Genomic DNA, 25021 nt, shown 5'->3' with positions numbered 1-25021 from the left:
CTGTGCTTTTTAATATAAAGCAGGGGTTGGCAATGTATAGCCCACCAAACAAACCTGGCCCTTGCCAGTTTTTTCTTTTAAATAAAATCTTAATGGCATACAGCCATGCTCATTTGTCTATGCAGTTTACTGACACTTGGCCTAGAGCATGAAAAACAGGTATTGGTACACTCCAATTTTATTCATTCCCACTTTTCATCATGCTAAGACTCCTCTTTTATTGAAATGAGTGAGATAGGAATTTGAGGTTTAAATGTCCAAATATTTTTGGCATGGATTCCAAATGATGAAGTCCTCAAAATCCTGTCAAACAGCAGTCATACCATTGGGCTTCAATGGAATAGCACCGTAAGATTTAGAGGCTGCAATTCTAGACAGAATTTGCAAACCGAATTTATATCTTACTGTTTCCACATCAAACCTTTGAAAGATTATGCAATCCCACACATTACAGAATATGCCCCATTTCTTACAGAAATACAACTGTCACCTATGTCTCCAGACCTTTTATGACAGCCTTTCCATCTCTGCCACAATGGTTTATTGTAAGTTGTCAACTCTGCATATCATCCTTATATCAATCATGGGAGGAGAGGAAGATCCTCAAGATTTTACCCCTCTGGCTCCAGTCAGCCCTGCATCTAAATTATCCAGGAGAGACAACTGCATGCTGTACTTCTAAAAATATGTTTTGTGGAGTTATTAATTTTTACTAACAACCTTTAGAATCAGAAAGTTTTCTGTGGCCTAATCCTTTACTATGGTTTGATTCTATTCCCTTCTCTAACAGCAGAGGTGAGAAATAGAGTATTTCCTAGATCACATTTAAAAGTGTTTGAGTAGTAATATTTCTAAAGTCTCAGGTTTTGATTATTCTAGCAATGCCTCTACCCACAAAAGATGGCTCATTTTCATTCTTCTTTTTCTTAAGGTGACAAGAGATACCTAGCACTCCCATTTTAGAGACCTCTGTGGTTTTGTTGAATTTATTTTTATTTATTGTTCTTCCCTTCAGAGCATAAGAGCTAATATTTACTCATTTCTTATTTTGTTGTAGACACTGAAAAGCATGTCTCATTTCAGTCCTTCCAGTGATATATAGGATATTTCCTATAATTATCCCCATTTTAAAATAAGAAAGCAAAGGCTTGGATATAACATCATTTATTCAATATCACACAGCTATAAAGTAACAAGGCCAGGATGCAATCCCAAGTTGGTCTGATTCCAGATATATATATATATACACACACACACACACACACACATATATACACATATATATACACACATATATATACATATATATACACACATATATATACACATATATATATACACATATATATATATATATATATATATATATATATTTTTTTTTTTTCCCCCACTCAGCTCTGCAGCTTTGAGGACAGAGATTGAGTTTAACGCATCTTCATTCCCTCAGGGTCCAGCATAGGTTCAAGTATATGGGGGAATCTTACTGAAATGTTTGTTGAATAAATGAATGGCTAAACAAAAGTTTAACAAGGTGTATTTAAAATCCATATCAAGAATATTAGCTATATCCTTAGCACTTGCCATGTCTTGGTATAGCTGTGACTGTGCCAGCTTGTTTACTTAACAATTCATTGGAACTAGACATTCAGACATCCAGTGAAAATGGAAAATTGGAGAGTAAATACCAGAGGACAAATGAATGTAAGTTACTTAGGAGAACGAATCAGAAAATAATCCTAAAACTTGCTATGTCTGAATGAGTTTACTTTAGCTAATTTTTAAATGTCATTACTTCATGGTTAAGACCTTTTCATTGTATATTGTTGGGCTACTGATTCCCAGACATTTGACCATGTTTAAGTCTTCTTACATCACTCATTCCTATTGGAGCGGCTCCTTTATAGAAACAAAATAACAGAAGATGGAAGTAGCTTTTGGGGGAAGCACTGTTCCCACGAAGCTTTTTGAGTGAATTCTCCCAGTCTCCCCTGAATAGGATTCTGAAAGAATTAGAAGTGTCAGTTATAGTCTCAGCACCATGATTTCAGTTTAAATTGAATGAATATATATTCAATTAATAGGATGGATTGATTATTTTCTACCTTTTAATGTTAGTTATACACGGCTGCTTGAACTGTATTATCTATATTACTTCCAAGGACCCTTATTTTAAACTTCTTCAGCAATTTTAATTTGTATTCTATACACTTCTAAACTTACTGATATTATTTTGGAACAGCTTTCTCAATTGTTCTGACTTTTAAGAGGTCCTGCAACTTGTTTAATAATACGTATCTTGTCATGCAGTATAACATCTGATTTATGATACAACTTGTCGACTTTCAAATGAAAGAAAGTGCACATAAAATAAAATTTCCCAAGGAAGAAATATTTGAAACATATTAAAATGAAGGCTTGTTTGAATTAAGTGTTCCTCTTTGGGGCATATTAAAGCAATCTGTGTTATTAAGAAGCTATAGTAGCTCAGGTTATATTCCTAACTTCTAAATGTTTTCTGAAGAAAACATCACGAAGGAAAAAATAGTGTGGATGCTCAAAACACCTCCCTTGGCCCCACTGTCATAAACTGAATATTACTTGCAATGTCTTGGATTCACTATGAGAGCCTGAATATTGGGATGCCTGGCCCATGGGTCCAATCACCAGAATGGTTTTTTTCCCCCTTTGTTCTTACGAGATGAGAATAAAGTTTAATAAATGAACCCAAACTGAGATTTTATTTGGTAGAACTCTCTCCCTTCCCTTCTCTTGTTATAATGACTATAGTGTTTTTTTCTAGAGAATATAGCTGTTACAAACCACTCCTGGCCAGCTTCCAGTTAGGAAATTCAATTTTTATCTATTTATATACCCCAAGAAAATCCCCCTCTAATTATCACTTAGAAACTTGCATTGCTTTGATAACCACAATGGTTGCATGTAGACTTCTATTATTACCTTTTACTTTTCTCTGCATTTACTCTCAGTGGACCTAAATGCAAAACTACATAATTGGACCAATGAAAAAATGTGTTTGATTGTTTATGTCACATGGAGTCAACCAGTTAAGCAGCATATATCAAAACATAATGATTTTTGAGATCACTCAGCACTGTAAATTCTCAGGAGAACCCCATAATCAATGCCACTTGATTGAACTGAGCTGATATGGATTGTTTATCTCTCCCCAAAATTAGTATATTGGGATCCTAATCCCCAATGCGATGATATCTGAAGGTGGGGCCTTTGGGAGGTGACTAGGTCATCTGGGTGGAGTGCTCACGAATGTGATTAGTGTTTTTATTAAAGAGCCCTGGAAGGCTCCCTTGCCCCTTCTATCATGCAAGGACACAGAGAGAAAAGAGCAGTCTATGCACCAGGGAGTGGGGCCCACACCAGACCATGAATCTGATAGTGCCTTGGTCTTGATTTTTCAAACTCCACAACTGTGTGAAATAAATCTTTGTTGTCTAAGTCATTCTGTCTATGGTATTTTTGTTATAGCAGCCTGATGTGACTAAGATAAGAGCATACAAATGTAATAGTATACATATGAATTCTGTCATATATGAAAATGGATATTGTGTCTTTAAGATATAAAATAAGCATTCTAGTAAAAAAAAATATCTCTTTCATGTAACAGAAATAGAAGTTCTAAGATTACTAGTTACCTGAAAAAGGGGTAATGAGCTACTGTGAAACACTGTTGAAGAAGCTGAGCATTTTGGAGAATTTAATGTGGTTTCCAGGGTTATATGAAAATGCTAGATGCACTTAAAGCAGGTACTAGGATAATTTGGCTTAAAATAGATTATGCAATAAATAGCCAAATGTGAGAATTGAAACTTTAATGGGAAATATTTATCATCAAGCAGTCACTCAAATGTCATCTATTTTTTGCCAACTGCAATTGAGCAGGTGGTTCCCCATTTTCCATGATTATCCTCTAATCTCTGGGTAAAATATTTTTTAGAAAGGTCAAAATACTTCACTTGAAAAATGAACTGTCTGCTGAGAGACATAGGTCTGACAATATACAAAATACCTATAACAGGTTGATTGTGTTTAACTGAATTTCACAAAACTCTCTCAGGGCAACCTATCTTCCCTATGTTGCCAAAATGGGGAAAAGTCAAGTTAGCAAATAGCATTTTTTCTACAGCTTCCCCTAAGGCTGTGGAGAATGGCCTCTGTGATTTAGTAGGCCTTTTCCCTCCTTCGTGCCAGTGACTAGGTTTTGCAATATTACCAAGGATTTAGCATCTCAGCTCGCTGTTTCTCACTCTCCAAAATGAGGAAGATGAATTATTTAACATCCAGGAAGCACCAGCTGTGTTCTCTCCTAAATGCTGAGCTTCCCAGACCAACAGGATTTACAATTGAAATAGGTTTCTAATCTAAATAGGACTACAATGTTCACAAGTGAACAAGCTTAGAGAGTTTTTCCTCAGTGGAGAATATATTTTAGTGAGCGTTTCTTAGTGGCTTTCACTGGGCATCCCAGAAATTCTCCAGAGAGTAGAATCTGGCTTCCTGCCAAGTGGCCTGTGTACTTTTGACATAGAAGACACATATTCTGAGACCACTGAAGAAGGTGGTTGACAACATTCACTATGAGGAAACAGGTGAGGTACAAAGATGATTTTCTTAATGGCTTGCGGGCAGAGACATCTGTGAGAACTATTTCACTCAATGTTCATAGATCCCAGAGCAGTGGTTCTCAACAGGAGGCAATTTTGTGCCTCAGGGGACATTTCGCAATGTTAGGAGACTTTGTTTTTGTTTTTCACGACTTGGGGGAGGAGGAGGATGCCACTAGTATCTAGAGGGTAGAGGCCAGGAGTGCTACTAAACATCCCACAATGCACAGGACAATCTCACAACAAAGAATCATCTGGCCCTAAATAGTGCCAAGGTCAAGAAACCCTGACTTAGAGAGAACTTACACATGTTTCAAGTTCTCTGAAATATTGAAATACTTGAGGGTCCTACATTGGGCTGTTTCAAGATGGCCTTCTGTGTCTTTAATTAGCCTACCTTGCCTAGCTCTCAAAAGTAAAATAATGCACTCATGTGTTTAATGGGGATAAAAATGTTGATTTACCACCCAAGTGAGCATGCTCTAAAGACTGGCTCTTCTTTTGTGCAAAGTGTTCTTGCATTTCTCCACCTGATTCCCACCTTTGTTTTTGGAATGAGCTCAATCTCATTTCATCCTAGAAGCCTTGGGGAAAGATAAAGGTGATCCATTGTTCCTCTAAACTCCTATCCATAGCAAGTAGTGCTTGCATCCCTCATTAGGCATTTACTGCCTTGTAGACTGTCTGTATATATGTGACATGTCAACTACATCGTAAATTCTTTGCTGGTTGAGGTACTATTTCATACTGCTTTGGTAACACACAATCTATTATTATCAGTAAGGACTCCATAAATATTTATTCACCATATCTTCAAATATTTTGGGTACTCTCAGTGTAGTCGTTATTAAACAAGATAAGAAAAACTTTGGCTACCAGTTCCCCCAGTCAAAATTTGTGGCAGAAAGACATCAGTGTAAAACTACATCAAATATGTGTCTGTTTACGTTAGCTTCTATTCTACAAAGCCAAGTTGTGTTTTTCGATTTCTAGCCTGTTAATGAAAACTAGGTATCAAAATGACTTATTAAGAAAAGAAGAATTATGTAAGGTCATTCTACGTTGTTAATATAAAAAGTAATAAGGGAATATCATAATAAAGAGAAATAGTTTTATAATAGAGAAGTGTCACGATATTAGTCAGGTTTATTAGAGCTTTAGATGAGTATTCCAAGAAAAGTGGCAGAAATTCGATCAATTAAATGAGGTGCACATAAATTGAACTTAATAAAACTGACTAACTTGCTTCTGGAAAAAATGCTATAGGGAATATTCTTTCATTAGTTCTAAGTAAGAATGAATTTTATGATACAGTAAATCCTTTCCCACTTTTAATCTTGAGTTTCCCATGAAAACTATCAAGAACAACTTTAAATATATTATGTACAACGAAACTAAAGACTGAGGGACCTATATGGCTGGTCAATGCTTTAGGAATGAGTAAGAATGTAGGTGCTGCAGTGAGAATACTGGATCCATCCAATCTGAGTAGACTTTCATAAGTTACTTAACTATCTGTGCCTCAGTTTTCTTACTGTAAAAATGAGAATAATATAGTGCTCTAAGGGCTGTTGGTGACAACCAAATAAATTCATGCACATTATTTGGAGCAGGTCCTGTTCCAAATGACATGGAGCACTTGGTCCATTGAGCACACATCACCATTACAGGGTGGAACTGCTCCCATAGATCCATATCAGACGAGACTTGACCTATCCCTGTCTTCAAAAAATTTAAAGAAAGAGACTTCCCAACCTGAAGTCTTATTGTGTCTGCATTAAAGTAAACAAAATACAGAGCCAAATAATTACTGAGACAACTAAAACAAAAGTGTTGTCTTAGCACAGTCAGATAACAATATCTAGATTTTCTCTTCATGATAATTGAATTAATTGGACAGTTGTGTAATGCTGTACTTCACTTTGCTAGTACAAAATAATCCTTAAGGAAAAAGAGAAAAATGCACATTTTCATTTTATATTTCTTAACACTGAGACTTGGAGTCCTACAGTTTGTAGATGAACATCAATTCTCAGGAACACACATCAAACAACCTTTCAATCAGTAAACTGCGAGATAACATTTGTTGATTATTTTTACCCATCCTGTTCCAGAAAGATTTAACATGACGTTTTGTTAAAGGTATAAAAATCACTCCCCCTTTGTTTAATGGGAATAAAAATGCTGATAAATCATCCAAGTAGGCATGAAGTCAGAGATGTTTATTAAATCAGATATTACCCAATACAAAAGTAGGAATTAACTCTTTGTTCTTGGTCCTTATTAAAAATGCTCAACATCTTGGCTATAGTTACTTCATAATTTTACCATCTTAGCTATGGATGCTTCAGGATTTATAAAAGAAGTCATATATTCTTTTATAAGAATAAGAATATATATATTTTTCACGTTTGCTTGTTAAACAGTCCCACAGTTACCTTACAGTTCTTACACACTAGGGAAAAAAGACCAAAGGGAGGATAATTTTTGGGGTCATGGAAAGTTCCACTATCCAACAATCTTCTGGCCAGGTCCTGTGGATGATTAATAACCCTCAGGTTTTTTCATCTTGATATTTCTTGGTCCATACCCATAAAATTTTCCTGCTTTGTATTCATTTTTTAAGTCTATAGCATTATTGGGATTTTATGCTGACTTCATAACCTTCAGAGTAACTGATCATAGCAAAATAGTTCCCTGCTTGCAGAGAGCAGCTCTCCATTGACCTCAATTTTAATGAATAAATTTTGAAAAAGAAAACATTTATTACCAATTGAAATAAGCAGCTCTGAAAGATTTTCACCAACTGGTAAAGCCCATTTTTAAAAAATTATAGAGCTCTTGAGGAGGTTGAATCTGATGTAACAACAATTTTGCATTATTTAGAACTCTGGACCATTTTGGACTAACTTTTAAGATTCAAGTTACCCGACTGTGTTGCTAACTTCCTATTTACCTGCCTTCTTTCCTGACTAGATTGTACATTTCTGAAAAGGAAAGCCTGTGACTTATCTCTATAACCCCAGTGCCAGGCACAGTGTCTGAAACAATGTAAGCATAGAATACATCTCTATTGAGAAAAGTATTCATTGAAATAAGACAAATACAGGGAGGAGAAAGTTAAGAAGACACCTGGATATCTTTATAAATAACACATCATATGTGTTTAACACTTAGGAGATGCATCAATTTCTTGAACTTAAAAGTTTAATGTTTCAGGAGCTAAAAACAAAAAGGGTGGGAGGTTGATAATGAGATCTATGTGTGAGAGATTTTTTTTGTCAGAGAGGTGAAAGCTAAGAAAATATAATTATCATTTCCAAGGTCACAGGTAAAGGACAGTTCAAGTAAAAAAAAAGCAATGACTTAGGTTCTTCTTCTTTGCTAGAAGAATAACAAATAGCAATCACTTGTTTGAAATAGATATGAGAACAAATTTTCTTCTGGAAAGACATTAAATAGTGAGTAAGTCATCCTTAGTAAGGAAATTTAGATACAACAGAGCTTCCTGAAGTGCGTAGATGAGATAACCCTCCACAATTTTTGGAGATGCATCTTGTGAAACTCTATGCACAAAATACGATGCTTAAGTTAAAATCTTTAGAGATGTGTTAGAGCAGTAAATAGAAGAGGAGTTAATTCCCTATTTTATATGGCATTGCAAAATATAAGGCAGATACGAATTCAACTATGTAAAGTGCTTTTGCCTTTCTGTCAAAGATAGAGATTTAATATAAAGGTGATGAGGGGGTACCAAATGTTTGGCTCTCCTTTTGTAATGTAAAATTTCCAGTTACCAGTGACCAGTGGTGTATACTACATCACTCATATTGACTGGGGAAACATCCTTTCATCTTATGTATTAAGTGATTTATAATTGCCATTTAAAAATAATAAGAGAGGGAGTAAATGATTTGTGAACCCACTGGTCTGCTAATGGAAAAGCTTTCTACTGACCCAAGAAGGGCACTTGGATGATTATGGCTTCTGTGTAGCTGGAACTACTCTAAATATTCATTGCACTTTAATGAACATACTTTTCCTTTAATTAGATATTATGTTAGTACTGTTTGAATATGAGTTGACTTGCCACACTGAACTGGGAAAGCCAGGATCCTTATATGAATGAATTAGAGATCTCACGTTTGCTAAAACTAGTAAATACATCTAGAATAAGAGTATAACATTTTGTTCGCAGGTAAAGAGACAGAAAACACGCAATTCGGCTGAAGAATGTCAAGTAAGTGTTGTTTAAGCTAAGCCTGATTAAAATTCTTTAATATCATGCTTTTAATATTCAAAACGTGATAGTTAAAAAGTCAAAGAGTAATTCACTTTGTCTTTCATTAATTTGACATATGCTTATCTCTTACTATATGCTTATCAAAAGTATAGATTAACAACAGATAATATTAATAAATTAGTTGCAAAGTCACAAACACTGACCATCTCAGTATGTGTAGGAATTTAGTTTATCTTGACGGAAATCAGAGAGCTAATAACAATTTAATAAAAATCACAAGTCTATATTAAGTTTTAGCATTTTACTTCATTAAGCTATGAAAATGTATTACTTTTGACCCTGTCATCAACATAACAAATATTTACCACGAGTCTACATATTTACTTTTTAAAATGAATCTCCTTGCATTAATGTGTTAAATGAGTATGCCTTTGAAAGTGTCTAGGGACATATTTTCCCAATGATAAGCAATCCGGGACATCTTAGAAGCATAGCAAATTGATTAAGACACCATATGTCTAGCCAATATTTATAGATTAGGGAAGTACAGGAAAGGATAAAGTTGTTCCATTTAGCTACAGAGCTCCCTTAGAGGCAACTTACCTGGCAGGAAAATGGTACTGTGGTACCTGGTGTCAGGGCAGATGTTCTCTCCCTTGAGACTCCAAACTTGGCCTGAAGCTGAGTTTCAGGGGAAGCAGCATGGGTCCTATTTTATAGTGTTCCCTTATCCTCTCATCCTGTCTGCAAAAGAGCTAGGTAGGATAGGGGGATCTTTCTTCAGTTTCAGATTCTTCAGTATTTCTCAATTTGGCTATCCACTGGAATCATTCAAGAATCTTGAAAAATGCCAATGCTCGGGTTCTTTCCCCAGATATTTTGATTCCATTGATCTTAAGAGGGGCCCCAGGCATTACATAATTGGAACGTTCCTGAAGTGTTTCTTTGAAGAATCATTGAACTATACCAAGTGAAAAGGAGTAAAAATTACTTTGTAATAGGATAAGCCACAAGGTATTCTTAGAAGCTTAATCTTGGATGTGGTCCTTAACAAAGCAATTTACAGCATGTTGGCATTGGCCTATAAATAACTCAGGTCCTCCTAATTTCTATCCAAGGTTTTTCTTGAGACTACTGCTCCCCTGGAACTTGTTGGCCTATATTTATACTTTGCTTTCTTAAGTTTACATGAAAGTGTAAGTTTTATAAGTTTAAACTTATGAAAGCAACATTCTAAATCATATAAGAATTATTTTTCCCTACAGCTTCTATTAGCAAGTCAGAAGGTTTTACTTTCTTCCTTATGTCTGTTAAGGATTTTAAATTTCAGTGCCAAAACACTGCCCCAGAAGTATTCTAAAGATAACAATAAATGGTTAAGTAAATTATGTCACAACTACTTGATGACCTTTTGTGCAACCAGTAAAATGATTATAAATATGCTTATGATAAAACAATAAAAATAAATAGGATAAAAAATGCACCCTATGATGACAGCTGTGTATTTTATAGTTAAAGTCTGGAATTTTTTTTTATAGAATTAGTGTGGGGATGGTAAGTGATTTAGCACATGGTTTCCTAACCTTCCAGTGATGTTATGATTCTGAGTTTATATTAATAAAAACTAGCTATAATTTGTTTTAAAAACTACCAAGTGCTAAAATTTTTGAAAATCTGTAGGGTGGATACTAACAATACCATTTTTTTGAACCCAGAAAAGCTGAGGGACAAAGATGTTAAGTGTCACATCCAAAGTCATATGCAAGGAAATGGAGATATTTGATTCATAGATTTGTCTGTTTCTTATGTATTACTTCATCATTATTTAAACTTTTTTACAGACAGACTCGATCAATAACTGGCTCCCCTATTAATCCAGCAAGAAACAGGATCCACCCAGTAAAAACATTTGTTGTTTTAGTCTAAGTGGGTCAGATTGTCAATGGATGCTTATCAGTTTATGATAAAACAATAAAAATAAATAGGATAAAAAAGACACACACCCTATGATGACAACTGTGTATTTTATAGGTAAAGATTGGAAATAAATTTCCAGTCAATGAATTCACAGGATATTGAACTGAGAGAGAAAGATGGGGAGTGCGAAGTTCTTATCAAGTTAATTATTAATTACCAAAATATTTTTCAATCAAGACGAAGGTGAGTAAGATAACATCAGTTTATAAACCACTTTTTAAGAGAAATTAACTCTAAAAATATAAATTTGAACATTGCTTTGGAAGAGATATTCTGATAAGATGTGATTGGCTAATAAAATAGTCTAAACTCACAACCTAGAAAGAATCCAATTCCTTAAAAACAATCCCCAAGGTGAAAATGATTGAAAGAATGAAATGAAAATAAAAGCCAAGCTGCTAATATCAGTTTTATGTGCTACTCCCTCAGAGAGGTATGCTCTATCTATAAAATGGGGTCATTAAACTAGTTCAAACCCTGAGCTTCCCTCATTCCCCTGAGGCGTTCTTTCAGGGTTAGTATCTGTCTCCTGGGGCACTTACTGGCACCCTACTCTCCCTGTCCTCATGCCCTATTATGCAAGCTCTGCCTCACCTACCCAGATCTTTGCCCTGTAGAGATTGTCCCCTACTTTGAATCGTACAGAAAGACTCAGTTCCTGGGAAGGGAGAAATGACAAGCTAGGCTTTTCCCATGAGGGAAGGGTACTATGCAAGAGCCACATATGGAATATTAGGATGGTATCCAATGTTTCCCACTCTTAGTGGAAAAGTATGGTAAATGTTGAATTAAATAGATTCAGGCAACCAGAATCAGCACTAAATGAGAATTCCCTTCCTAAACAAATACATTTACATTTAGTTCATTTCATCCGTCATTTACTGAAGGCTTTCTTATATGCAAAACTGTTTTTAAATTATGTGGAGAAGGCTATAAACGTAAATGAGATACAATACCTATCTTCAAAGGCTTTGTAAAAGGCTACTTTCAAAAGCTTCATCATTTTGAAGGAAAATAAGAAGGGCTCTAAATAACACATATATTTATTAGTGCTGTAGTACAAATGTTAACAGCATGCTTCACATTTGTTTTTAATGAAATTTTTCATACATAGAAAGGGTAACCTATACTGTCTAGGGGTTCAGGTTTTAGCCTGTTAATATTTTCGGTCTGTAACTTTTCACTAATATGTGCCTGTCACTTATTTTCAGTAATCAAATTTTTCCTATGTATAAATAGTTTCTATCTTCTCATAGTTAAATATAAAACAAAAGGCATTTGGATTCAGTGAAATCTTAATTGAGTGTAGTTTCTTGGATATATTAAAACAATAAATGTAACTTGGGTTTCTCAAGGACAGAGTATACAAAAGAGGTCATATTAAGAGTAACTTAAATTTAACTTGCTGGCATCCCTATTGAATATGATGGGAGCTCTGACCCCTGCAAACCTTCACCTATGCATTTCTAGGGGTCCTTAGAATATAGAATATGCTTCAGCAGTGTCCACTAGAACTTTCATGGTCTTCCTCTTTAACCTTCTGGCTGATCGTCACTGCTGTGAGTTAGAACTGCAAGTGCTGGTGACCATGTGACGTCGAAGTCTGTGCTGAAGTCTCCAGATGTGATTCTGCAAACTCTCATGGTGCCATATTTGTCAGATCAAATATAGCACACCCAGTTCAATCTGAATTTCAGATAAGTAAAGAATGCAATATTTATTACATACTTATACCAAAATGTTATTCTTTAAAACAAAATCTGAAATTTAAATTTAACTGGGTGTCCTGTATTTTTACTTGCTATATTTGGCAACCTATCAGGTGCCCAAGCCATGTTATGCTCTCTGCAACCTTTCCTTAGCTGAAGCCACATGGATGCTGTGTACAGGTGGGTAGAAAGTCTCTCCCTCCCTCTCTTCTGGTGGTCTTTTTTTTTTTTTTTTTTTTTTTTTCTGAGCCCAAAGCTGTTGCTCATGCCTCATGTATCTCAGGACCATTCATGAAAATGGCTTTCAATATCTTTCTGTAGGCAGGGCTTGGACAAATCATAGGATATCAGACTGACTGGAATGGGCTTTGATTCGATTCCTTTATAGCTTCCTTCAAGGACTTGCCCTGCAGACCTTCTTGCTGATCATATCCTCCCAGGCAAATTAATTTATGCAGAGAAAACTAAATGTCTTATTAGTTCATTAGGCACATACACTTGTACTTTAGTAGAGACTCACTGTATATTTATAACACAAGTTAGATGGAGACTAAGGGAACTACCTACCTCAAGTACATGAAAATGCTTTCTACTTCTGGAAGTACTTAGAGAAGCTCCATGGAAAAAGTGGCTTTAAGGCCTCAGCTTTTAAGATATATGTATGATTTTGACTGTGCAACAAATTCCAAGCAAAAGGAACAGTATGAATAATGATAAGAAACTACGAAAGTTCAGGATGTGATTGTTTTTGTTTGTTGCAGCATTTGATGTAACGATAACTGAAACTACAAGGGAATTTGGAGGCTGAGTTAAGGGAAGTTCTCAACGGTCAGGAGTTTGTAGTTTTTCTTCCCGAAATGGGACGTGCTTGTAAGAGTTGGTTAAGGAAGAGAATAATCAAGAGATTCATATGATCTTGTAAATAGACTAGGTTTAAGCATGATAAATTATAGTGAGAAAGATTAGATTGTCACTTAAATAAAATAGACAAATGACAATAAAGGCCTCAGGTTGAGACAGTCAAGAATGAAAATGAAAATATGTTTGAAAAAGAGACTTTGGTTCTGAGCATTGGTAATCTGTTTTAAAAGTCACAGTGCCTGGGTCATCCCAAGGTTAATTAAATCTGAATTTCTCTAGATGGGATCCATGAAATCAGTATTTTTAAAGCTCCACTAATGATTTCTACACTCAGCCAAGACTGAGCACACTTTAACTGGAATCAGAGTCACCTGTAGGGCTTGGTGTGTGCTACCCCCAGTGTTTCAGCAGATCTCGAATTAGGTCTGAGAATCTGCAATTCTAACAAGTTCCCAGGTGATGTCAATGCTACTGGTCCAAGGACTACACTTTGAGAACTACTGCTGTAGAATGATTATTAGATATTACTGTTTATATGTTTTGACTGAGTGGGGAAAACTTAATCATAGATGACCGAGATACTGACTCTGAGTTAATGGCAACATAGAGATGCCATTGAAAGAGTTATAGACATGAAAGCAATAGCAGATGCTTGGCTTGAATGAGAATATTAAGAGAATGGATTCTGAGAAAAAATATTTTATTAAAAAATATGCCTATGGGAATAGAAAAGAAAGTGAGCCAGTAAATGGTAGAGAACCATCAGAGGAATAGAAGAACCATAACATCACAAAACCAAGAGGGAAGAGAGTGGTCAAGGCTAGCTCTATTGAGAATATCATAAAAATTCAACCTTGAAAATACTTTCGGACCCAGTGCACACTGAGACAAGGGTCGAAGAGATCTTCCTTTGCTACTTTTTACTGTCCTTAGCAAAGAGGTCACATTCCGAATGATGACCTGCAGGCAGCTCCAGTTCTTCAGTGCAAAAGGCAGAAGGGTCTATGTTCATCTTATTACACTTACTAAGGAATTAATGAGGACTACCAAAAATAGGAAAGATTTTCAGCTTTGAGGGTTGAAACAAAAATGATTTTTAAATCTAATCATGAATTCAAAAGAAGGTAATTCCATGTCTTCCGGATAAGGGCAGAAGGTCAATGCTCAATAACTTAATGCACTAGTATTTGTTAAGAATGTATAATGAACCAGGTGCTGTTCTAAGCACCTTATAATCTTCCTACTCAGAGTGTGGATCATGTACCAGCGCCATCAGTGTCACTCGGGAGCTTGCTTGAAATGCAGACTCTCACCCCACTCCAGACCTACTGAAGAAGAATCTGCATTTTTAATAAGATTCTTAGATGATTATTAGAGTATGAGAAGCACTGCCTAAGGTATTATGAGTTGATTTAATACACTCAGTACTGTGAGGTAAGGGCTACTATGAGGGAAGTGTTACAAAGAAGTTAAAAAATGGGCAGGGTGCAGTGGCTCATGCCTGTAATCCCAGCACTTTGGGAGGCCGAAGTGGGCGGATCACAAAGTCAAGAGATAGAGGCCATCCTGGGCAACATGCTGAAACCCCATCTCTACTAAAACTGCAAAAATTAGCTGGGCTTGGTGGTGGGTGCCTGTAGTCTCAGCTACTTGGGAGGCTGAGGCAGGAGAATTGCTTGAACCCGGGAGGCAGAGGTTTCAGTGAGCCGAGATTGCGCCACTGGACTCCAGCCTGGGCGACAGAATGAGACTGTCTCAAACAAACAAACAAACAAACAAACAATCAAAAAGTATCTGAAGTCATAGAGTTAATGGGGGTAGAGCTGAGATGTAACACAATCTGGATGCACAAATCCTGACCTAAATGATGCTACCTATGCTGACTCTCAAGAAATTCATTACATGACCCTCAGCACTCACCACCATCACTCTTTAACCTATATCCACAGTGTCTTTCCTTCAGTGCTTCTAGGGCACCGTGTCCTCTCCATCATATTCTTTCTTGTCTCTAACCTTAACTCACCCCTGTGTGTTAACTCCCTCTCACCTATCAGATCTCCACTCACAGTCACTTTCTCAAGAAAACTGGTTTTTTACCCCCAAACTTGGTATTCTATTCTCACAGCATCGTGTATTTTTCATCCATGATAATTTGTAATTATGAATTTATCTGTGTGATTCTGGGTGTGTATGTTTTCTTTAACAAGACTCAAGCCCCCAGAGGGCAAGGACCGCATCTGTTTTGTTTCTCACTGAATCTCTAGTGGCCAACACATTGCCTGAGACTTAGTGGACTCAATAGTTACCTAAATGAATGTGTATGTGAATGGCTTTTGAATCTTACCCACACGATATCTGTCTTGCCCACGTTAGTAAGACCTGCACTGACAATCAGAACTGAACATTCTCACTGTCCATGTCATTAAAAGACCTACTGAGGTAAGAGAATGTAGCTCAAATTTAAAGGGAAGAGTAAACTTTGAGGGTGAACCCTTAACATCCAATCAAACCTCCATCTGTCACGAACACCTGATCTTTCAGAACCTTCTGAAGCTATGAGAGCCCTTTACTTACCTTTTTGGCTTTCTAGAACCCAGAACTTATGCTCTATCTTCAGTCTTTTTATTTTGTTTTGAGACAGGGTTTCCTTCTTTTGCCCAGGCTGTACAGTGAGGCAATCTTGGCTCACTGCAACCTCAGCCTGCCAGGCTGAAGGCATCCTCCTACCTCTGCCTCTCAAGTAGCTGTGACTACAGATGTGTACCTCCACACCTGGCTAATTTCTGTATTTTTTCCATAGAGATGGGGTTTCGCCATGCTGCCCAGGCTGGTCTTGAACTCCTGGACTCAAATGATCTGCCCACCTCAGCCTCCTAAGGTGTTGGGATTGCTGGCATGAGCCACCGTGCCTGACCTGCCTTCAGCCTTTGAAACGGCAAAGTTAGAAGATCCCAGGTGAGTCCTCTGCATGTTGGGAGGGGAGCTCCAGAAGATAAACATTGACTGTTCCAACACAAATCCTGTAACTAAACACAACCCATTCATTTTTGAATGCTGTTCATCAGGCACCTTTCAGAGGCCCTGAATTCATCTCAATGACAGAAAATGAGCCTTGATTTCAGTGAGAGGCTCTTCCATAATAATCCTGTCTGAAAAAAAGCATAAATTACAATGCCATTTTAAAGGTACACTGTTCTGTAATTTTGTGTTTCATTTTCCTCCAAATACTTTTACTCCCATGTATAGTGCCTATATGTTGTGTTCTCACATAATATTAACATAATTGGAGTAACTAGGGTTTAATGCTGCCACTACTGTGAAATAACAGCAAAGGGACTTGAGAAAAATGCTGCTGATTTTTTTTTTCTTAAAGAGATGGTTAGATTTAATTTCAACCGTTTTAGAAAACATTGAACGACTGTAATCAGCTTAAAGCTTAACCAGGTGACAGGCTCAACTGTAGGTGATAGGGATGAGGGTTTTTCAATGTAGAACAGCCTCTTGATAATTCTCCAGATATCTCTTTGGTGTTTCCAAGATAACACCATGATAAATGATATGTTGAGAGGCTCAATTACCATATTTTCTTATGGTATATTCAGTCTCAACAGTATATGAGTCTTCCAAATCACATCATGAATTAGGAGTGCTAAGGTCAACCTTGAGTTTTAGATCTGAGAATCTCTAACCCAAAGGGGCATATTAATCACCCAGGGAGCTTGTTGAAATGTAGATTCTGATAAGTAGGTCTTTTGTAAGACCTGGGGAGTTTTAATTTCAAAGAAGTTCCCAGTTGGTGCTCATGCTGCTGGTCTATACAAAACACTTTGGTCTTAGAAAACAAACTGAAATTAATTTTGTGGCTTACAATGCAATTTGGCATGCTTTTAAGTCAGAACCATTGCCTAAATATTTCTGCATGCCAGAGCCGTTATAAATGTACCCTTGTCCACCAGCACACTGGCAGAAACACTCTAGAGAAATGAGTCATTCCATGATTCCACCCTGGGGAGGAGACTTGAGTGATTTGTTTAGCTAAGTTAGGGAAGAAATAGATCTGCTGTCCAATCAAATGTGTGTTGGGCAAATCTAGGCGGTTGGAAATTTCAGATTTATTTTTTAAAAATATTTATATTGAGCATATGTCTGGATGTATCTGAAACAGGTCTGGGCAAAAGTTGGTCAATTCTAGAACAGATTTAAAAGCAATGTGGTCAAATCACGGTGTAATCGCTAATGGGTTAAAATGCAAAATATTGTCCATACACAATATATTTTGAAAAATGAAACATAAATATTGCTTCAATTACAATATAGAATTATTTAAAGTAGAAAAAATTAAGAAAATAAAAATGGTTAGGGTGCATTATTGCTTATGGTGTCAGGACAGGGAAATAAGTATGGTATTTTTGGCAGGGTGGGGATGATCTTGGTCTCCTTATACACCTCCATCATGATGTGTATGTCTCTTTGATTTCTACTCTCCACTGACACCCCAAGTCCTTAGTGGTCCTGAACCACTAAAGGAAATTATCATCAGATAAGCCGAAGATAAGGAAATGGGAAGAAGAATGGAGATAACCCTTTTCTGTCCTGTTTTTTTTTTAAACCCTCTCTTAATCCTTGACTTAGGAAAATAAAAGGAAGCTTAAAAAAGTACTTATGAAACATTTAAAACCAGATTTAAATCTGGTTTTAAGGCCTTGATGAAACCAAGGAGGAGAAGCTAGACCCCAGTGCCAAGCAATTCTTTAGCCCACTTTGGATGTTCAGAAAAATTTAATAAAAGAACTTATCCCAATAGGATGGCCAGGAAAAATATGTACAATAATTCAGTTGGGTGCTATGAAAAAAGTCTTTCAGTAGCATCATTCAACTGGAAGCAAGCACATCTACTTAACTCCAGAAGAAAAACATACTAGAATATACCCCCAAATCCACTATAATGATAATTATCTACTCTATGGTAGAATGGTACCTAAGAATCATAGAATTTGATTGGCTGACAAGAATGCTGACAATCCCTGGCCTAACTCTATCATTTCACAGAGAAAGAAGCTGACACCTACATCAGTGATGAGACTTGCCAAATGTCACACAATTGATCCTTAAAGAACTGAGGTTAGAACCCAGAGTTCTAACCAGTACAGAAACCTGGGTCTCATAGAACCCAGGTCTCCTGAATATTTCTTAATGTAGAGCATATTGTGCTATCCCATCAATTTTACTTTTTCAGGCCATTTGAAGCCAGGAGTACTCAAGCTTCTTTGGCACATAAGCCACTGGCTCAAAACTTTGGGCTAGGTTACAGGAATCTACTTTTAGCTGATTTTTACCTTACCTTGGTTTGTTCTGACTTGATAGGAAATGATATTAAAGGTGAAATCATGTGCCAGTGAAGAATTTGCCAAACTCTCCACAGTAAGGGGACAGTAAGAATTTGCCCAAACTGGAAGCTTCACTCTGTCACCTTCTTATGAGCCAGTCACTCTGAGCAAGTAAGGGAAATAGTGTGAAACCTTAGTAGTGGTATTTTATCATGGGTTTCAGATGACAGGAGTTAGAGCCCTACTTCTTTCTTAGTATAAAGGGTTGTCATTACAGAGAATGATGGAGGATGTCGTGGGATCTAATATAGTATTGTGGTTAAGAATATGAGCTTCAGTACCAGACAGACCTAGATTTAAATCCAAGCTCCAGCAAGTACTAGCTTGGGGACTTTAAGGAAGTCACTTAACCTCCTGGTCTTCAGTTTTCTTTCTTATAAAATGGGAATAGAAATAATCCCCCTGACTTAAAAACTTTAAAAAATTAAATAGCATGTGTGTTTAAAACACCTAGCACCATGTAGGATACAAACTGAAGATTCAGTAAGGTAGTGATGTTTTACTCAGTCAGAAAGGTAAGCTTAAATCAAAATATCAGAGAAGATCCTGACATGTATAACTTATATGGTTTTAGAATTAGAGAAAGAAGTCCATAGCATAACTTTGCTTGAAAATTTCCCTAAGTATTGCTGGTTCTCACTTTTCATGTTGGCTTAAGTTACTGTTCCATTGATATTGGAGCTAAATAATTAATGGCAACATCTTCCAAACCTGGAGCATGTACCCGAAATGTACCCAAAGAAACATTGTCTTCTGTTAAGGAGCAGGAAAGTCTATCTTTGCTCTTATTTCAAATGTGGTACATTGAAGTACATACTGACTTAACTTTAACATCTGTTCAGAGGTGTGGTTATTAATGGAATATAATGGGAATGGCAGGATTCAGGGAAATAGATTTGCTTTATTTCTCTCTCACTGTTGGCCAGGATATTGGGATCTAGACTTGGAATCAAAGCCATATCCAAAGACATTTGTCTGCTTAAATATTTACTTATGTCTTTACTGCAGCCAAAATAAATAACTGGGGACATATGAGAATTGTTGTTTTCATGAAACTAGCCAGGTGGAAAAGTGAGGTTATGATGGCCTACCTAAAAACAGGGAAATATTACCTGTAAGCACCCGACCTCCTTGAACAATAATGAAAACATTTCTTAGAGTCCAGAACGGTCCTTGCTTAAAGATTCTGAATGCCTATCTCACTTAAATCAAGAGGTAGACTTCAACAATATAATAAGTATTTTACTTAAAAATTCAGTCTGCCCATTTCTATTACCGTATACAATAGTATGATGTGTATATTTTAATAGGTGAAAAAAAATAACCCCTAAATATTTGGGTCAAAAGCACTTTAAAGACAGTTGGAGAATGCAAAGAATACCTTTAAAATAAAAGCAAGCCACAAAAGTATAAAAAGTGATGATAATTTTGTGATATAGCAGTATAAGTGTGCAAATTAATCAATAAATTAATCAATGACTATTTGTTATGAATACTATCTACATAGAACTAGGTTAGGTTGGGGTTGGGAAAGTGAATAGTACAGAAACGATGTATGATATGATTCGTGTGCCTAGTGAGGAATATAAAAGAAAGATTATAATGAAGGGAATAATTGCAGAGGTCATGTCATATAGATGTAGGGATTTTAGATTTTGGCATCTTTTCTACACAGCTTTTGAAATTGTGTATATGTACCATTTCTTCTGTGGTATTCTAAGTCAATGGCTGCTTTTTTCATACCAGCTTTATCTAAGCCTCTGTTTGGAATTCCACAGAAGGCACCTTTCTGTGTCCTGCTTGTCTGGATCACCTTGTCAACATAATCATGTTTATCAGAAGTTCTAAACCTCTCTGTGTCCAGGACTCTCTGGATGTCTTCATAATATTTGGAAGATGACCTTCTGTTGTCATAACAAAGGTTTCTGACCACTTCTGTCAGTCAATCAGTGTTTACACATCTTCAGCCTGTCCCTAAGCACTGACCTGCTTCTTTAATGTCAAGTAATTGCCAATTCATACTCATGTTATGCAGCCACCACTATTTATTCTGCAATTTCCTAATTTTCTGCCTACCAATAGCATTTTCCGGTACTAAAATTTTTCATATTGGTTAGAGTTTGGAAGAGTAGTGACCCAGTAGAACAGGAGAAAGCAAAATGAATTTGAAGGCTAAAAAATATACATATAAAAATTTTCCTCAAATCTTGTACACCAGGAGTTCTCACACTTTAGTATGTATCAGCATCATAGAAGCATACTTTGAGAGCCCTTGAAACACAGGAACCAAAATCATTTTTAAATAACATGTAACAAAAGGTCATGTCATTTTGCTCTCTGCCAGGGAGTCCTGATCCTGGGAGCCCCTGGAGAGCCTTTGACAAGATTCTAGGCATCCATGGTACTCTTAATATTATATTTTAAATATTACATTTTGTATTGTGTGAAATTGTGTCTGAACACTTGAGAGGGCCCATTGCTCTCAGAAGACCTCAAAAGCCCAATTTACCCAAACATAGTTGAAAGACTCCCACTGATGCCATGCAGAGAGAGTTAAGACAAGACATTTGAGGAAACATTGATAGATACTAGAATATTGCAGAATAAGAACTTTAGCTAATGTGTAATACTTCTGTTCTTTTTATGCTATTATGATATTAACATTTGTAATTAATGATTCCCTTCTTTTGTGATTACCCTCTGACTCCTAGTAAGATATATATCAACCACCAAATAGCATAAAGTTTCCATGGAGCACCTGTTATAGGCCTAGCATGGTGTTGGATCAATGGTGCACTCAAAGATTGCAGCGTTCCTGCTTGCAGGTTACTCTGGGTGAGGACACTGACATCTACTGTTTTGTTTTTTTTTTTGAGACAGGGTCTCCCTCTGTCACCCAGACTGCTACTGTTAAGACTCACAAGAGTGAGAACTTCGCTTTTCTTGCCCCAAACTCTGTCTCACGTGCTTAGAAGAGCATTTAGTAAATCATAAGAGCATAACCAATGATTATTAAATGAGTAAATTGAATACCTCAGGGACTTTATACTGTAAATAGCATAATGATATTACCAGATAAACAACATTTCCTCAGTGGCTGATTGAACAAAAATTTTACACCTGGAGGATACTGCTGAATACAAGCACTAGAGCACCCAACCAATAATGCATACTAATGAACTGCAAAGTTGACTCCATAGGAAAAGCAAACTGAAGCCTAAATATGACAAAGTTTCAAATCTTTCTTTACTCCAGGTGTTTGGTATAGGAAAGAACTCAATTAAAAGAGTATAGGTTAGCAAGATTACCTCTCCACCACATCCTTTTCTTTAGCAAGCAATAATGTTGATGGAAAAGGATTCGGGAAATGAAAAGCATGCTGCCTAACCACACATCCATCATGCTCCCATCAATAAGTTTGAAGCAGGCAAACCCTAACCTAGATTTAAAGCTGGTAAATCATCTGTTTCGTTTCACTAAACATCAAGGGGTTGCTCAGCTTTGTAAAGCTGAAAACCTTGTCAGCCTCTGGATCCATTTAAATGAGGACACCATGTTAATTAAAAAAAAAAAAAAAAAAAAAAAAAAAAAAAGCAGGTTATAAGGTTTCCTGAGGAATTTCTAGTTTCTAAGTGCATTAAATTCTACATCAATTTAGGAAAAAGATGTTTTTCTCTCAAAACTCCTGAAAAAGTTATTTTTATTATGTATAGATGCTGACTATATCAAATTAGTGATTATTAGGCCATTCATTTATTGAAACTGGGGTCTCTTTTATTCCACTATCTCCACAGATGCACACACATATCCTCACATACATTAAAAAAAATTATTCTTCTTGGGAAACACCTGTCTTAGGAGTTCTTGGCTGTGCAGCTTCTGGGCATGCACAGGGTCAAGCAGACAAATGGTGCAGTGACTCTTTTGGAAGTCACATTTGTCCCTGAAACTTCAGTCACCTGGAGACTGCATGCCTCATTGCCTGCAGCAGCTCAATCTTGACAGTGTAGAATTAGTTTAGAAATCTCATTTGAGCGACAAAATTTAAATTGAGAATCTAAACAGCACAATATATTTAATGCTGACATAACCATTCTTTGTAAATTTTGCTGACTGTGATTTTTTTCTTTCCTTTTGTTATTAAACTGTTGTAATAATCTTGCTCTCATTTGGAATTTTTTATGGGAAAGGAAGATCACTGGACTCAGTTAACTAGTGCATCAGTTAGGTGCACATTCCTATTTTTACACACAGAAAATTCCTGCTTCGTTTGCTATGCAAACACACTACACATCATTCCTGGAATCCCTACTACATTCATAACTCACTGCTTTCAGACACACGATCACACGGCACCAAAATACAAACTCCCCACACGTTAACAATCAACCCAGGCTGAAGATGTAAATAGGTGGATATGACACCAGGTGGATGTGTAATCAGTAATAAGAAATACATTGAGCCCCATAATGAAAAGAAATCCCACAAATTGTTTAGGATTCCCCCTCCCCCTTCCATTCACTGATTTATTAACCCTGAACAAAGATGTAATTGCAGGGTCTCAGAAACAACTTTTTTTTTTTTTTTTTTTCATTTTGCTTTTTTTTTTCTTTTTTTATTTTTTGGCATTTGTTTTGTTTGGCCTTGAATTTCTTAGTATCTAGTCATACCATTCATTGCCTGTTTTCTTCACTCAGTTGCCCATCTTTCCCCCCCAGAAATGAAAGAAGCATTAGCTTCTGAGTCTTAAGGATGAGACCTCTGCATTTTCTTTGCTTGTTTAGGGCAAGAAATGAAGTGCTGCCTCTTTAATTGGCAGAAGCATGCAGAAAGAGCATACCTTTAATTTAGTGTTGGGATACCTCACTTGCACCCTGGCTGTTGTCTTATTGGAGACGGCAGCCTGCCTGAGATCCTCTAGCACTGAAATAATATCATCCAGCACGCATTTCTTATCCTGATTTCTCAACACACACAGATGGGAAAAAGTATAATTATAGCCCTTGTGGTTCACCTTCATTTCCAGCACGGCTCGGTGGGTCTGCAGGATCCCCTCAGCCTGGAGCAAAATATTGTCCCCGGGTGGGGAGAGGAGGATCACCCTGCCATACCTCCCAGGGGTGTGTAAGTCCGAATAGAGCTGGCTTTTGGACTGGTCCAGGGGGAAAAGGCTGCTGGCCAGGCTGCGCTCGATCTTGGCCAGGCTGTGGCTGGGAGCGACCAGGCGCTCCAGGTCGCCCTCGGGCTGGAAGCGGTTGAGCGCGCTGAGGCCGAAGGTGATGGTCAGGACTGCGGGCACGGTGAGGAAAAAGACCGGGTGCCGGCTCACGCACAAACCCAGCCTGTGGCAGAACGACTGGAGCCCTCTGCGAAGCACCTGCCGCAGCATCCTCCACCAGATCCAGCTCGCAGGCGCTCCCGGCCGTCTTAAAAAGCACATGTGACATGTGTAAGCGCCGGGCTACCCCGCTCTCCCCCATCCCACCCCCTGGGGCCAGTCCCCCCTCCCCACCGCCGCCGCCTCCCCACCCACTTCGCGCTCACCCCACAACCACTCAGCCTGGTCTTTCCCCGGCCCCACCTCCATGCGCTCCTACTACTCTTTCAAACACTGCAGCAAGTTGCAGCAAGGCGGGCAAATATCGACAGCGCGCGTGGGGGCGGGCGGCGGGCGCTGCGGGGGCGCCGCCGGGCCCACCCCTTCCCCGGCCTCCCCGCGCCCTCGCCGCCTCCCGCGCTGGCTCTCACCGCATGAGCAGCGTTCCCTGGGTCTAGCCCTTCATCTCGGTGCTGCAGTCCCCTGGCCTCCCTCGCTGGAGGTGGTTCCGTGTGGAGCGTCCCACAGATGTGGATTTCCTCTCTCTCCTGGTGGGGTTCGGTGCCTAACTGGAACCATGTGCCTCGGTGTTGTAAGAAGCAGACATGTGCCCCATAAGGGGGGGCCTTGGGGGGGAGGAAAGGAGGGAGAAGGGAGGGAGCACGTTGGGGGTGGGGGGGCAGATAAGCTTTTTTCTTTTTTTAAGATGCTGACAGTTATTTTTAGAGTTTTGTGTTCCCTCTCCTCTCCCCGCTGGAGTGAATGGAAGAGGAAATAAATGGTGAAGGTGCTGCTGGCCCATTGGAGCAGGGGCAATTAGAGCCCAAGGAGTGCGGCGTGGAGGGAGAGAGCTCCAGGGCTCCAGGAGGCAACCTTCTCGCCCCTCC

At 37.8% G+C, this 25021-nt stretch overlaps 1 protein-coding gene across 3 annotated transcripts in view; it reads right to left on the bottom strand.

The window, feature by feature from the left end:
* LOC105490906 (patched domain containing 4) overlaps positions 1-24766 on the bottom strand; it is a 221955-nt gene extending 197189 nt beyond the window's left edge. Inside the window, exons 1-2 of one of the 3 annotated variants that reach the window (XM_011756879.3) lie at positions 24566-24766; positions 23658-24243 (exon numbers count right to left, since the gene is read on the bottom strand). In XM_011756879.3, coding sequence (XP_011755181.1) covers positions 23658-24243; positions 24566-24570 — 591 coding nt within the window. In that variant the 5' untranslated portion in view covers positions 24571-24766. Of the gene's footprint in view, positions 1-23657; positions 24258-24565 lie in introns of those variants that run through there. The other 2 variants (XM_011756878.2, XM_011756881.2) reach the window with 2 other exon arrangements.
* Between the last annotated feature and the right edge of the window lie 255 nt (positions 24767-25021).

This window comes from Macaca nemestrina, chromosome 5, assembly GCF_043159975.1.
Source record: "Macaca nemestrina isolate mMacNem1 chromosome 5, mMacNem.hap1, whole genome shotgun sequence".
Classification (NCBI taxonomy): Eukaryota; Metazoa; Chordata; class Mammalia; order Primates; family Cercopithecidae; genus Macaca; species Macaca nemestrina.
This window is presented reverse-complemented; position numbering and strand designations above follow the sequence as displayed.